The 13,737-nt window shown below is 42.0% G+C and overlaps 1 protein-coding gene across 9 annotated transcripts in view; it reads left to right on the forward strand.

Annotated features, from left to right (window-relative positions):
- LOC134895135 (transducin-like enhancer protein 1) overlaps window positions 1–13,737 on the forward strand; it is a 63,220-nt gene that overhangs the window by 14,806 nt on the left and 34,677 nt on the right. For 2 of the 9 annotated variants that reach the window (XM_063913813.1, XM_063913814.1), the window contains exons 5-6: window positions 9,334–9,396; window positions 12,060–12,191. In XM_063913813.1, coding sequence (XP_063769883.1) covers window positions 9,334–9,396; window positions 12,060–12,191 — 195 coding nt within the window. The remainder of the gene's footprint in view (window positions 1–9,333; window positions 9,397–12,059; window positions 12,192–13,737) is intronic. The other 7 variants (XM_063913815.1, XM_063913816.1, XM_063913818.1 and 4 more) reach the window with 4 other exon arrangements.

The raw sequence follows: 13,737 nt of genomic DNA on the forward strand, positions 1-13,737 counted from the left end.
ATCTTGAAAGACTAGCTTTATTGTAGACTCCCCCCCCCCCCCCCCCCCCCCCCCCCTCCCCCCTGTGGCATATAGCCTCAGGGAGATTAATCATTGCTGACCCCATTGAGAAGACCGTAAAATTGTCCTTAGTAACAGTACTGCCCATTGTTGAGGTGACAGTTTGGGTGTTTGTTTCTATGGGTGAATTGAAATAATCTTTATGACCTGGCCTGCAGTGAAAGTCTTGAGATTTTAACCCTCCAGCCACCTGTTGTATTTTGATTTTGTCTGCTGTATGTGTAGACTAGTGACGAGCAACCGAATGCATTTCAAATGAGAGTATTAAGTTCCAGGGGCTACACTTTAGCTTTAGTCTAATAGTAATGTAATGCTATACATTTAATCTAAGAAGAGGACCGTTCTGTAATATCATACAGCAGACTTATGTAATATAAACTAAAACAAATGTGACTTCTGGGTGCCCCAGTTTTGTATTTGCAGCATTCGGCTACTATGTGGCCTGTTGTAGGCCACTTTCTCGTTCATCTGTCAGCCAACACTCGCATAAAGGTAAGAATGCACATGTTTGAAAACTAAGCACTGAATGTGCTGGCTGCATGTGAAGTCAGTTTTGGTTCTAGCTACACAGTTGTTCGGAGGTAGAGACCCCAACAAAGTACTCTTGTTGGGAAGTGAAGTGTACGTATAACGATCTGTTGAAAGTGTTTAAACTTATGAGTGTCATGTGAGCTGCCAGCTCGCTCTCCTTAGGGACTGCAATTTTGGGAGGATTTTTGTAGATGTCCTCTAGTTCAGAAGAAGTTAAAAAGGTGAGCTAAGGGTTTATTGATAAATACAGGCACAACATGGAAGAAATGCATTAAAAGGTAGGCCACAGGGATTTGCAGTTAATGGATTAAAGAAAACAAGCCAGTTGCCAATACTGCTTGTTTAGCAGTTTACAAGGTCAGTGCTAATATGGATTTTTAAATTAGAAAGACCGACCCCCTTCATTATGTTTATGTTGGATCATTTGCTCGATGGATATAAAGAAGTTAAAGAACTGTTTTGTATTTTTTCCTATTACTTGGTCTGTTGCATTATAGAGCGCACTATTACTGGGATATTTGTTTGCTGATTATTAGCAATTAAATTTTTTTTGACCTTGTAATTATGGAATCTCTTAAATGGCAGGCGTTATGTAGTTTTTCATACCTAGATGGTGGGGAAGAGGCTTTGCTATGGAAGTATTCATACAGTTGGTTAACACTTGCCAGCTACTACCAATATGAACACACTGAGAACAGGCCCACAGGTACCTACTGTCACATTTTCTAAAGTCTTTACACTAGTAAGCTTGAAATCTTTTCATAGATGTACTTATGCTGTTACTAAATGTGTATTTCTGTGCATATATTTTAGTATTTAAATAATGTGCATAGAATAATAGAGCATTTACAGTAAACCGGAAGAGCTAATACTATTCCACCCAGATAAGGTACTGGTTGGAATTGGTCACAATGCTAGTAGACCGCAATGCTAACCACTGATTTTACCATGCTGGTTCATTGGGGTCGATTCTATTCGGCAACTAATGAATAGCGCCGGGAATTAGCTCCCGACGCTATTCAATTCAGCAACTAGTTACGTCGGCGATGGCCCGTTCTCGCCGACAAAACAGGTTGAATTGTCGGGAGAACGGACATTCTCCGACTTAACTCCCCGGCGCGAGGCTGATTCCCGACAGAATCAGCCTCGCGCCGGCCGCGAGGCAGCACTTTTGTCGGGTTTCTCTTCTCATCCCCCGGGGATGAGAGAAGAATTCCCGACAATTGCAGGTAATTAGTTGCTGTATTGAATAGCGTCGGGAGCTAATTCCCGGCGCTATTCATTAGTTGCCGAATAGAATCGACCCCAGTGTCTGTTTCAGAACAGCTATGTTTTTGTTTGATCATTGAGCTATTTTTTTATTGATATTTGGTGCTTCACTGCCTTTTTTTTTTTTTAGTTTTAAAAGTATTGGACTGCGCTCTTATGGAGAAAAATTGACTGGTCATTTTTAAGTGAAAGAGTAATTGTACTATATGTTTGCTTATTTTATGTGGTCCAATTTCATCTAGGCCAGGCCAGGCCTGGACAAAGCAATGGCTCTCCCGTTCCCAGCATACACTACTAGCTATAGGCTATATAGCAATGCATGCTTGGTATTGGAGAGTCACAGGCTGTTCAGGTCTAATTGATGGGAACCAATACATCCATTATCTGGTTATTTAGCACCATGCCACTAATTTGGCATTTTGCACCTTGATCAGATATGGTGCAGTGGGTTACCCTGCAAGGTTCATGCACATAGTGTAGTAATAGGATTATAATTGGTATCCTTATCTGGCTGTAGACCACACTTGATAGTAAAGATGATTCTTGCAGGATGCCTCAGTGATATCCTAAGTTTTGCCGTATCTTTACTTAGTTGGTAGTTGCTTTCTTCAAATTGGGGATGGTTGAAACCAATAGTTTTCTGTGGAATGTGTTTTACCGGCTGTTGGAATCCCGGCGGTAAGGATACAGACGCTGGAGTCCCGCCAGCCGGAGTCTCGGTGCAACAGGGCTATTCCCACTCGTGGATGTCTACAACACCTATAGGGGGGAAATCGAATGTTATAGCACCCCCAATCTCCCGTCTAAAGTTACGGGAGATAGAGCGGCGATCTTCAAATGCCCCCACTTATCGTGCTGTTCTCGCCCATTACACTCTGGTTTAGGCGCGCAAAGCACTTAAAGACGACTAAAGTAATGGGCACAAGCGTGTAGCGAGGGGGTAGCTAGCTGAAATGAACTTGTCACGCCCATCGGCAGCCTTATTAGAATTGCTGCCGACGGGCGCGATCACAGGTAGCAAGGGAGGGAAGATTTGAATCCAGCCCATAGAGTGGGAATAGATCCCTGTGGCGAGGAGACTCTAGTTCTCGCTCCAATGGTAGCTAGAAGGCAGCTGTTGGGATTTTGGCATCCCATCCGCTGGTAATCCATACTGATCCCGTTTCTGTATATCCCTTAACGAATATGTTATAAGTGGTCCATGTGAATACATTAAAGCATTAAGAGGAGTATTTCTAGTTAGTAACTCTGTAGATGTAATAGATACGGAATAAAGTTTAACTGGTAACTTTAATGTATGCCTGGTGATGGTCCAAAAGCAAATTAGGATTCAGTGCATTGTTCTGGTTGAAGGATCATTTGGTGCCTACTTCAGCTAAAAAGGAGGGACAGTAATACTGTTTACTTGCTCCAACAATTCCCTTTGGTGGTCTTATTGTCCAATAATTTATTGGTATTTGTTTTGCTTAAGTCATGCTAGTGTCAGGAATTCCAAGCACTAATTGTAGACTAATATTTGTGTTTTATCTGGTCCAAACCTTCAAGGTGTGCTTGGCCCTGGGCTCAGTTAGTGAAGGTATTTCAGTACCTGTTAGTAAACATACATTAATGTTGTTGGAAAAAGTTTTTTTTTTTTTTTTTGTACTAGCAAAGATTTCCTCTTCCCCTGTGATTTCTCACAGATCTGTTAGGCACTCTAGTTATCCTGTTTCAAACTACAGTTGAAAGTTCTGACATGCTGAAGATGTAAAAGAGCGAGGCTCTTGAGATCTTGACAAGGGTCTTATACTGCCAATTGGCTTTATGTCAGCATCATTTACAGCTGCAAGTGAGCTGGACAGCTATTACCATACCTGCTCAAGAACCTCGGAGTCTTTTTTTTTTTTTTTTTTTTTTTACACACACACTCTCACACACACACTCTCACACACACACACACACACACACACACACACACACACACACACACACACACACACACACACATTGTGACACCTAATGTTTTTGTTGCTAGAAGTCAAGTGGGGTTGAGTTACAGTTTCTGGATAATGATTTCGGACTTTCATCTTTGTTGTTAGTCTGACTGTGACTTCACTGAATCAGTACATAAAATGAAAGGCATAAATATATGTATAGAGGGCTCAATTTGAAAAGATAATGGTTCTCAGTCCCAAATGCTCTTTGAAAACCATCCTCTGCAGTTTATCATATCCCAGTTAATATGGCAGTAAAGAGGAGATGAATGTGGCTACTTTCCTAAGCCTTTTACTCAGGAGACCTGTAAATTTGATTGGCTGCTACAATTCTTGCAGAATCATTCGATTTGAGAGCAATCGAGAGATAAGATATCCAATTACCCAAATGATTTGCAGGGTTAGCCAACGTTGTCATGGAGACATGAGTTGGAACAAATTAAATTTTGAGCAATAAAATAATTTTAAAGCTCATTTGGGATCGGAGAAATTTGGCAGTGGCATATACCTGAATTGATTCTTAGCTTGACATGCTGTTTGACATTGATATACTATAGGGACTCTGGCTTCCAAATCAATCCGATTTTATTCTTTTAATGCATTGTTCCTGACAAATTTATTATTGCACTTTTTTTTTTCCATAGACTTTTTCATTGGCTGTTTTTCTGCTGTCTTTTTGGGTTTATGAAATAAAACACAATTTCGATATGAAAGTACTTCTATATGCCGCCCCCCCCCCCCCCCCCCCCTCCCTCGTAAAGCCTCTTTAAAATGCTGCTTGATATATAGACCTGACTTGAAATGGGTGAGAGTCTGCATGGCTGTGTTTTGTGTGGTTTCTTTTTAACCAATCAATTAATGGATTCCTGGTTTACATAATGAGTGCCAAGCATTTAAGAGCGGCATGGATTTAAAAAGGAAAAATGCTCATCACTGAGAGCATACCCCCCCCCCCCCCCCCCCTTTCCATATGTCTGCTGTTAGACAGATGGAGATGAAAATTGCTCTGAGGTCAATAAGCCATTTGCAGCGTTTCTCGCTGCCTTCGATTTTTCTCTCATCCGCCACACAGATTATCTCAAATGATTCAGTAATGACAAAAAGTGCAACATTGACCTTTATTCCTTTGTGGTTTACAATGTTGCATGGTATAAGTGGCAGGAAGTCCATTTTTCTGTCTAGAAGGACTTTTGAGTTATTGAGCTAGGCCTTTTAACCCTATTCCAGTAACATAAGGCTTGTAGTGAGTTATGATTTTGTGAGAAGAGACTACCAGTGGTGTAAAATGACTAGTGCATAAGGCAATTTGAACACTGATATGGCATGGGGATAATGTAGTGGGTAGCAGTTTGTGTACCATGAAAATGAACATGCATATGAAAATGCCATATGTGGTTTTTAAAGGTGTGGGCACTTAAAGTTGGCTCTACAGTAGTTTTTGTTGGGTGATCATTGCCTTTTATAATGGGTGTGTTTTTAATTTACGTTACAGTGGGGCAGATGTATGAAGCAGCGATAAGAGTGGAGACGTTTACCATGGCAACCAATCAGCTGCTACATATGTTACAGAATGCACTTGATAAATAGTTACTTCAAAACTGATTGGTTGCCATGATGCACTTCTCCACGCTCATCTCTGCTTCATACATCTACACCCCCCCCCCCCCCCCCTTCCCTCCCCTCCTTCTCAGATATTCTTACACACATTGTAATCACATGAAGAATTTCTTAATACTCTTATCAGAGAGTATAATGGGCAGCCCTAGGGGGTGCATGTGGTCCTGCAAAACTTTAAATAAGACAAAATCCCCCAAGCAATTTTTTTTTTTTTTTTTGTCAGATTTGTTTGTTTATAGGAAGAAGTATTTAATATGTATAACAGAGATTAATTATGTGCAGCACTTTTTTGTGGCACCTGAAGTGTAAGTTTGCCTATCCCAGTCCCAATGACGTGCGGTGAGGTCAATGGCTGGGGAGGCACCAAGTGAAGCCCCGTCCTCGGGGCCAGATTATAAGACGGGAGGGGGGTGGATGAAGTGGGCTACCAGGTGCCCTCACACATTGGAGTCCCCCGCACTGCAGAAAATATTGCCCTGATCTGGACAGTTTCCGGCAGCATTGCATAATGTAATATGCTGCGATGCTGCTATTTCAGTTATTGTAATAGGAGGTATAGAGGGATATAGATGCAGGGGGAAGGGTATACTGTGATAGGAGGGATATAGATGCAGGGGGAAGAGTATACTGTGATAGGAGGTATATAGATGCAGGGGGAAGGGTATATAGTAATAGGAGGTATAGAGGTACAGGGGGAAGGGTATACTGTGATAGGACGGATATAGATGCAGGGGGAAGGGTATATAGTAATAGGAGGTATAGAGGTACAGGGGGAAGAGTATACAGTGATAGGAGGGATATAGATGCAGGGGGAAGGGTATATAGTAATAGGAGGTATAGAGGTACAGGGGGAAGGGTATACTGTGATAGGAGAGATATAGATGCAGGGGGAAGGGTGTATAGTTTTGGCCAGTATATAAAGATGGGAGGAGACGTTGGTTGTAGCCAGCCACACTGACTCATCCCCCGGCAGCCTGGTTCCCTTTCCCTTGTATGAGAATATGAGCTGAAAGTGGAACATCCACACCATTTTCTGACACACATGCACCAGTGACACTCCGTCCGCTCCCCTGCCGGCCCCAGGTCACTCACCCTCCAGCAGGCTGTCCGCGTTCAGCTCTCTGCACCCGCCTCCTTGCTGCAGGCCAAGCGTCCTCCCCTGTTGCCGAGTAGATGTGACTGGCCTGGCCCCTCACAACCGGGTCGGGTTCAGCAGCTGCAGCACATCCCTGCCGGCCACCCACCCACCAGCACTACTGTCCTGTGATAAGAGGGGTAAACTGGGCTAGTGGCCGCAGCAGGCGTAGCGTGTGTGACGGGAGGCCGGGGGGAAGCATATGGGTGCTCGGCATTTTCCGAATCGGCGCCGACTGAGGGCAGGGGAGGAGGGGAGAGTGTGCCGGCCGCCGCAGGATGCACTTGGCTCTCCCTCTCACCTGGGTGCATGTGACCTTTGCAGAATCACAGATGCTGCTGCTGAGAGTACTGCCTGGGAGAGGGAAGGGGAGAGTGCACCGGCTGACGCACTTGGCTCTGCCCCCGGCGGGGTAGCGGAGATCCACCATGCATTTGAACTGCACCAGGGAAGAATAACTTGGGAGATCACCGCACGGCTGCTGCTGGGGTCAGGCTCCCACCACCAGCAGCAAGGATTCAGTCAGTGGGAAAGAGCCGAGGAGAGTGAAGTAATTACTGCTGGCACCGCGTATGGGTGATTGGATCAGCGGATCCAGCACTGGATCCGCTGGTCCAATCACATATGTATCACTGACAGGGGCGTGCTTTCATGTGAACTGAAAGCACGCCCCTGTCACGAGGCACTTGTATAGATGCCGCTTCCTCCGCTTTTTTCAATGGGCTTTTACAGCCCAGTGCTTAGCCCCACCTCCAGCTTTATCCCCGTTCCCGTTGTCAGCGGGAGGCAATGCTATCAGTGCCTCCCAAACTAATCAAATGTATTAAAATGATAAGAATAATATAAAGAAGATACTTATGACACATATTTTGTGTCAGAAATATCTTTTTATTATTTTAATCATTAATGACGGGGGAGGCACTGCCTCCCCTGACTGCACATCCCTGCCCAGTCCTATATCATTGTCCCTTTTGTGAGTGTTGGGTTTGCTATTAACCTGATGTAAGTGTTATGATAGGCAGAAATATCTGGAAGATGAAGCACATTTCCTGAGTAAACAATATTTGGGACAATAAAACAAGCGACCGTGCAGGTCATATCCGCTATCATACAGCAAAATGTTTTGTCTTTGGTTCAACTTGTAACCTGGCACCAATACTTTTAGATATACCAGCTGTTATTGTATAGTTAGCATTAATCATTGTTACGGTTTTAAATTACTATACACCGTATTTATGGTGTCAAAGGAATTCTAGCTTTTAGGCAACTCAGGATTAAATGTGACGTGCGAGTCTTAAATTGTGTAATTTGCTTCCTAAAATACACTTTCAATAAGCAAAAGCAATTAAGTATGAAGATGGTATGGACCCTGCCCCATGCAAATAGGCCTGAAATAGTTGTTCTTCCTTGCACATTTAATATAAACAAAGTTTAACGATGATCTAAGTCTAGTAAATGACAGAAGATGAAGAACATTTATCTTGAGTATCTATAAATGGCAGACACAGGCCATTGCATTGCTTTTGTCAGTCTACTAAATATGCCCAATTGACATAGATGTCAAATTAAAACTTGAGCATACAAGCTAAGCAACAGGTAGAACATTTCATCCATTGTTTGCCAAGAGCAGCAGCCAAAAATACCAAACCGGCTTGCCTCAAGCTTCCTGCTTCATTTTCAGAATACAGTAAAGGTTCTTCCTGTTTAGATTTTAATGATCCTTTAGATAGGAGGGCAGCTCTTGAACGGAGGGCACTGCTAAAAGCTTGTCTTCTGCAAATAAACCCATCTATCCTTTAGTTAGTGAAGACCAATGACTGAAGTTGTGTTGCCGCTCTTTGATAGGCTGTACACTTGAGCCTGCTATTAAAAATGAACACACTCAAGAGACTCTGCATTAAGAACATAAACAATTAAGAGCTCTTGAGATGTTCTGAGAGCTGCCATACAGATTCAAGAGCTCTGCCTGACATTGTAGGCTGTGGTTTATGGTGCCAAAGAAGTTGTACAGTTATTACTGTTCTGTCTGCCAGAGCTGCTTTAAGCGAGAAGGATTTAGTTTATTTCTGTTTATCTTGATTTGCAGAGCTGTATATGCACATTTGTTTTGTACTCTGACCACAAACCACTGTGAGTGCAACAAGGAAATATATAATGTCCTTAAACTACTTGGGGGATTTTACGAAATTGATCACTTTGACTACATAACTTTGGCCTAGCATAAAATGCATTCATACGCTACTACCCTAAGGTATTAACAATGTATGTCTTCATGTATAAACCTTGATTGCTAAAGTGGATGAGTTGCCCTTAGCAACCAATGAGATTCTAGTCAACATATCTAGTATATTCTAGAACACAGGTTTGATCAAACTCTGTCCTAAGGACCCCAAACGGTTCACGTTTTCCAGGTCTCCTCACAGAATTGCAAGTGCGATAATGAGCTCCACCTGTGGATGTTTTAAAATGTGTGGGCGAGTAGTGACTTGCAAAACGTGAACTATGTAGGGTCCTGAGGACTCACCACTGTTCTAGAAATGGTTTGCTTTGGGCAACACCTCTATTTCCTGGAACTCTTAGTGCAAAGTGCAATCTACGAGCAAATGCACTATGTTCAGTGAGCAAGTGTTTGCCAGTTCTGCCATAGAAGTAATTTATACATTGTGTGAGAGTGATTGGTGACTGTCTGGTACATAAAACAATTTGCTTACATGCTCTTTTTTTTTTTTTTTCCTTCTCCCACTGCAGACCGAAATTGCCAAGAGACTAAACACAATTTGTGCACAAGTCATCCCATTTCTTTCTCAGGAAGTAAGTAAAATGCAGGCTAGTAAAGTGAAATTATGCTACTTCTGTTTGCAAATTACTTGGCTTTACAATGTTAATTTTATTGCTGTGTATAAGTGTGGAGAACATCTGTTCTAGTTAACATGAAGCCCCCTGCTACTTCAGTTAATATATTGCAGGGCAATTTCGAAGAATGACAGTTGCTTGCTTAATTTACAAGCTATAAAACACAAGTTATTAAATAAAAAATAAACTTAATTTCTAAATATGCTCTGCGTACCTATCCCAACTTCTTAAAACATGGTAAATCTAAAACACAACTAGATTTGATATGGAATGACTAATTGTGATATTCACCAACGTGTAAAAGTTCATGTAAGATTTTGACTTTTTGCGTAACTTTCCTGCCTCGACTATTATGGACCAAAACCTCTCTTTCACCGAAGTCCCAGGTCTGACCCGAGATGTGATACACCATTCTAAACAGACCCGGGACTGGCCCCTTTCCACCACAGCTCCATCACGGAATATTCCTGGGTTGGAGCCGTTAACATTGCACATGGGTGCAGTAGCCACCAGGAGTCTTAGCTGCAGTGAGACTCTGGGTCCGCCCCCTCACATCACTCACCCCGCCCTTGGTTAGTGTCATAGCTGCAGGAAGCAGTCTGCAGCGTCGCTGTCCTCCCCTTGCTGTAAAGGAGCTGGGTCGAATAACCCAATTTAACCGTTTACACCGTCCCTTAATTCTGGAACTCCCCGCGACCACCCCTGCAAGCTAGCCAGGTTGGAATCCCGGGTCACTGGACCCGGATTAACCCTTTTCCACTGAGCCGCGACCACAGTTATTACAGCGATACCCTTTTTTTTTACTGTTTCTAAAACCCAGGTTATTATTGTCTGACTGTAATACATCTCAGAGATTTTACTGTGAGGGTATCTGTTGTGCACAAGAGGAAACACCTCTCTATAATGAAAACCCTAATTTTAAATGTTCACTGGTTTTTAAATCTGAAAAATTGTGTATGTGTAACATGAATAAGCACCTTGCGTGTTAGACTTAAAGGTCGTTCTTTAAATAACCTGTGAACCTAAAATACAAATTTTATCCCATAAAAGCTGATAAAACTGCCTTTTTTTTTTGGCAAGATTTTTGTGATTTAATCAGTACAGAAAATATTTGAGGTAACTTTATTTCCTCTGGCATTGTGGCTTTTTTTTCTCTCTTGCATTGCAAAACTTTAGCAGTCCCACCGAAAGTCTCCCCATGTCTAAAAACAAAACCTCTCCTGTTTTCAGCTACTTAAATGTCACATCTCACCTTACAGGTTGCTATTGCAGCCTCAAAAGCTTTTGTTCTAAACAGTATCTTGCACTGATTAGCTCTAGCAAGAATTAAACAGACCTCTGTGCTGTCAAACCAATGATTCAGGAGACATAATTAGTTGAATGATCAGTTGTATTTTACAGGAGCAGTCATGTGACCGGACGCTCTGGATCCCGGCGGTCACCAAGCTGACGCCGGGATCTCACCCGCTTACCAGCCCGACAGTCTGCATGCGACTGATGGGGACTATTCCCACACGTGGATGTCCACGACACCCATAGAGTGGGAATAGAACATGTGGCGTGTCCGCAAGGAGCCGTGTTGCGCTCGAGCCCCTGCCCCTCTGCCAGCATTCTGCTACCGGGATCCCAGCCCCAACCCTTTTACACAGCTGCCTACGGCTCCTTATTTTTTATCTAATGTCCCTGCTATTTTAGTTCTTGTTTATGAAAGCCAGCTCACAATAGAGGGTTATTTAGCACCTTTTAGCTCCACATCACACACACATTGTGGGCTTTTGTGTTTTGAGTTGTGAAAATTAAATTCACGGGTATATTTAGATATATCTATATCTAGCTATTATATAAAATATCTGCCTAGAAATGATGTTCCTTACTTTATACCAGTATGACACTGTGCATATTGTAAGCTAGGGTTATTCACGTTTAATGTCTGACAAAAGGCAGCTCCCACAAAGTGATATTTTGTGAATTAGTCTGCAAACCTTAAAGGGTGCCCAACTTTGGACAACCCCTTCTCAGAAAAACATGCCCATCATGAATTTGTGCCAAATAAAGCTACATCCTGTTCTATCTCAAAACGCCAATTTCCTTTAAATTCCACCTGTTTGAGGCTCCCAAATCGGGACTGTCCTGGTAACAGGGTAGATGGGGGTGGTATGTGTTACAGAGATTGTATTTTTTCACTCATGTGTCCCTTGAAATGGAAAAATGTGGTTTGTTCAGTGGCATAAAATAGGCCAAAGTTACATGAATTTAAAATCCTTACCCCCTTCCCCTTTTTCTGTCTATGTTAGTGACTACTGTCCCCCACTACATTAACGTAACACAGCAAACTTTACAGCAGGTTGGGAGGATGGGACGGCATGTTTTATTGAGTGGGTTTGTTCAATGGTGAACAGCTCCCTTTGTAAGATTGCTAAACCTAAAATACATAATATATAAGTGCTCCATTTAAAAAGGTTAGTGTTGACATTCACAAATATACATGAAAGAAATTTGAAAGATATAGAATGGAGCCTGTAAAAATTCTAGATATTTCTGAATGTTAGTAGCTGCTTTTATATAAGGCAACTGGTTTTATTACAATTTTTATTTTTTTTATTTTTTTTAAACCTCCACAGTATTTGAATGTTTCTTTTCACCTACAGCATCAACAACAGGTAGCTCAAGCCGTAGAGCGAGCCAAACAAGTGACAATGGCAGAGCTGAATGCCATCATCGGGGTACGTGGCCTTCCAGGTCTACCTCCTACAGTGTGTATATCCAGCTTTATTTACTTGTTTTATCAATCATGTTATGCATAAGCGTTTTGTGTTGCTGCAAATGTACAGCCAACATAATGTGCTCTCTCATAACTTTGGTTAGTGGAATAGCCTGCTTGGGGGGGGGTTAGCTTGTTAATAAAAAGTATATACATTAAATGTATAACTTCCTAAAGTGATCTTTGGAAGAGAACAGCCATGAGGCTAGTTTTACACCGTTTCTATAGTGTAGCGTGGGAGACAAATTTGACCTTTACCATCTGAAGTCTGTACGGCTTATTATTCTGAAGCACAAGGTGTCAATGATGGCCTTTGTTGGACATGCCGCCAGTCTATTCCACTGTAAATGTGAGTTTCATATATTGAGGACATTATTCTGCCTGACAGTCTTGATTTGGGATCCAACTATTAACTTTGTCTAAACCCCTAACTTTTAGGTATTCATCTTGCAGACTAAGGCATTTTGTGATCTTTGCCTCTATGCAGCTTCACCTGATGTCACCAGCCCACTTGCTTATATTTAGCTTATGGTTGGTTTATATAGTTTATTGTGCAGTTGCTGTTTTAGTATTTTTGATTCATGGCTTGTATTGTTGCTATAATGTTTTTAATTCATTGTCCCACATTTGATCGGGCCAGTATGTAAACGGAAGTATGCACTGTTGCAGGTGTTCAGCGCACAGGTTACTGTGATTACATCATTTTGGCTTTGGCTGAATAAAACAAACGGGTAAAAATACAAAAATTATTGCTGCCCAATACTTGCCACATAATTTCTAAATAAAAACAAAAGCTTGTCAGATGAGCCTACATTTGTCAACTCCACCCCCCCACCCTGCACGCACACACACTTTTCTTTTTTTTTAACCCCACCCCCCTCCCTTAATTATTGTGTATTGTGCAAGACAAAGGGCTGGAGAACATATTTTGTTCCCTTGTTTTGGGTAGTATAGCTATTTCCACTAGATTAGGCCAGACCAACCTGTGTCTCTCTATCTGTGAAATTACAAGGCCCAGCATGCCCTGCCACAGTTTTACTATTAGTAAATGCTAAAACTCTGACAAGGCATGCTGGGATTTGTAGTTTACAACAGCAGCTGAGCCACAGGTTGGCCAGGCTTGCACCAGATTACTTGTATGTTGTGGTAAGTTATTGGTCATATTATTTTTGGTTTATAGTATATAGCAATATTATATTTATTCCTGGCGATTGCAATACACTGTATGTAAGGTATTTGTAATCCTGAAATGGAAGTGGAGGAGCCACTGGAAAGAAGTATTTCAACTTGATACCATCCAGAAGCTGTGTTTTTAAACATTAGAATATGTTGTACTTTGAACCATTGAATAGATCTAGGGGGAGATTTTTCTAACTATTTTAAGAGGACAGGTGGAGAAGTTGCCCATAGCAACCAATCAGATTATACCAGTCATTTGGGAAACTCTGCTATGGATAACTGCTCCACTTTTGACTTGATGCGTTTCCCTATAATCTGTACATTGTTCACGTGTTGTTTTCCTGATATTATCGGTGGTA

Source organism: Pseudophryne corroboree, chromosome 1 (assembly GCF_028390025.1).
Source record: "Pseudophryne corroboree isolate aPseCor3 chromosome 1, aPseCor3.hap2, whole genome shotgun sequence".
Taxonomy (NCBI): Eukaryota; Metazoa; Chordata; class Amphibia; order Anura; family Myobatrachidae; genus Pseudophryne; species Pseudophryne corroboree.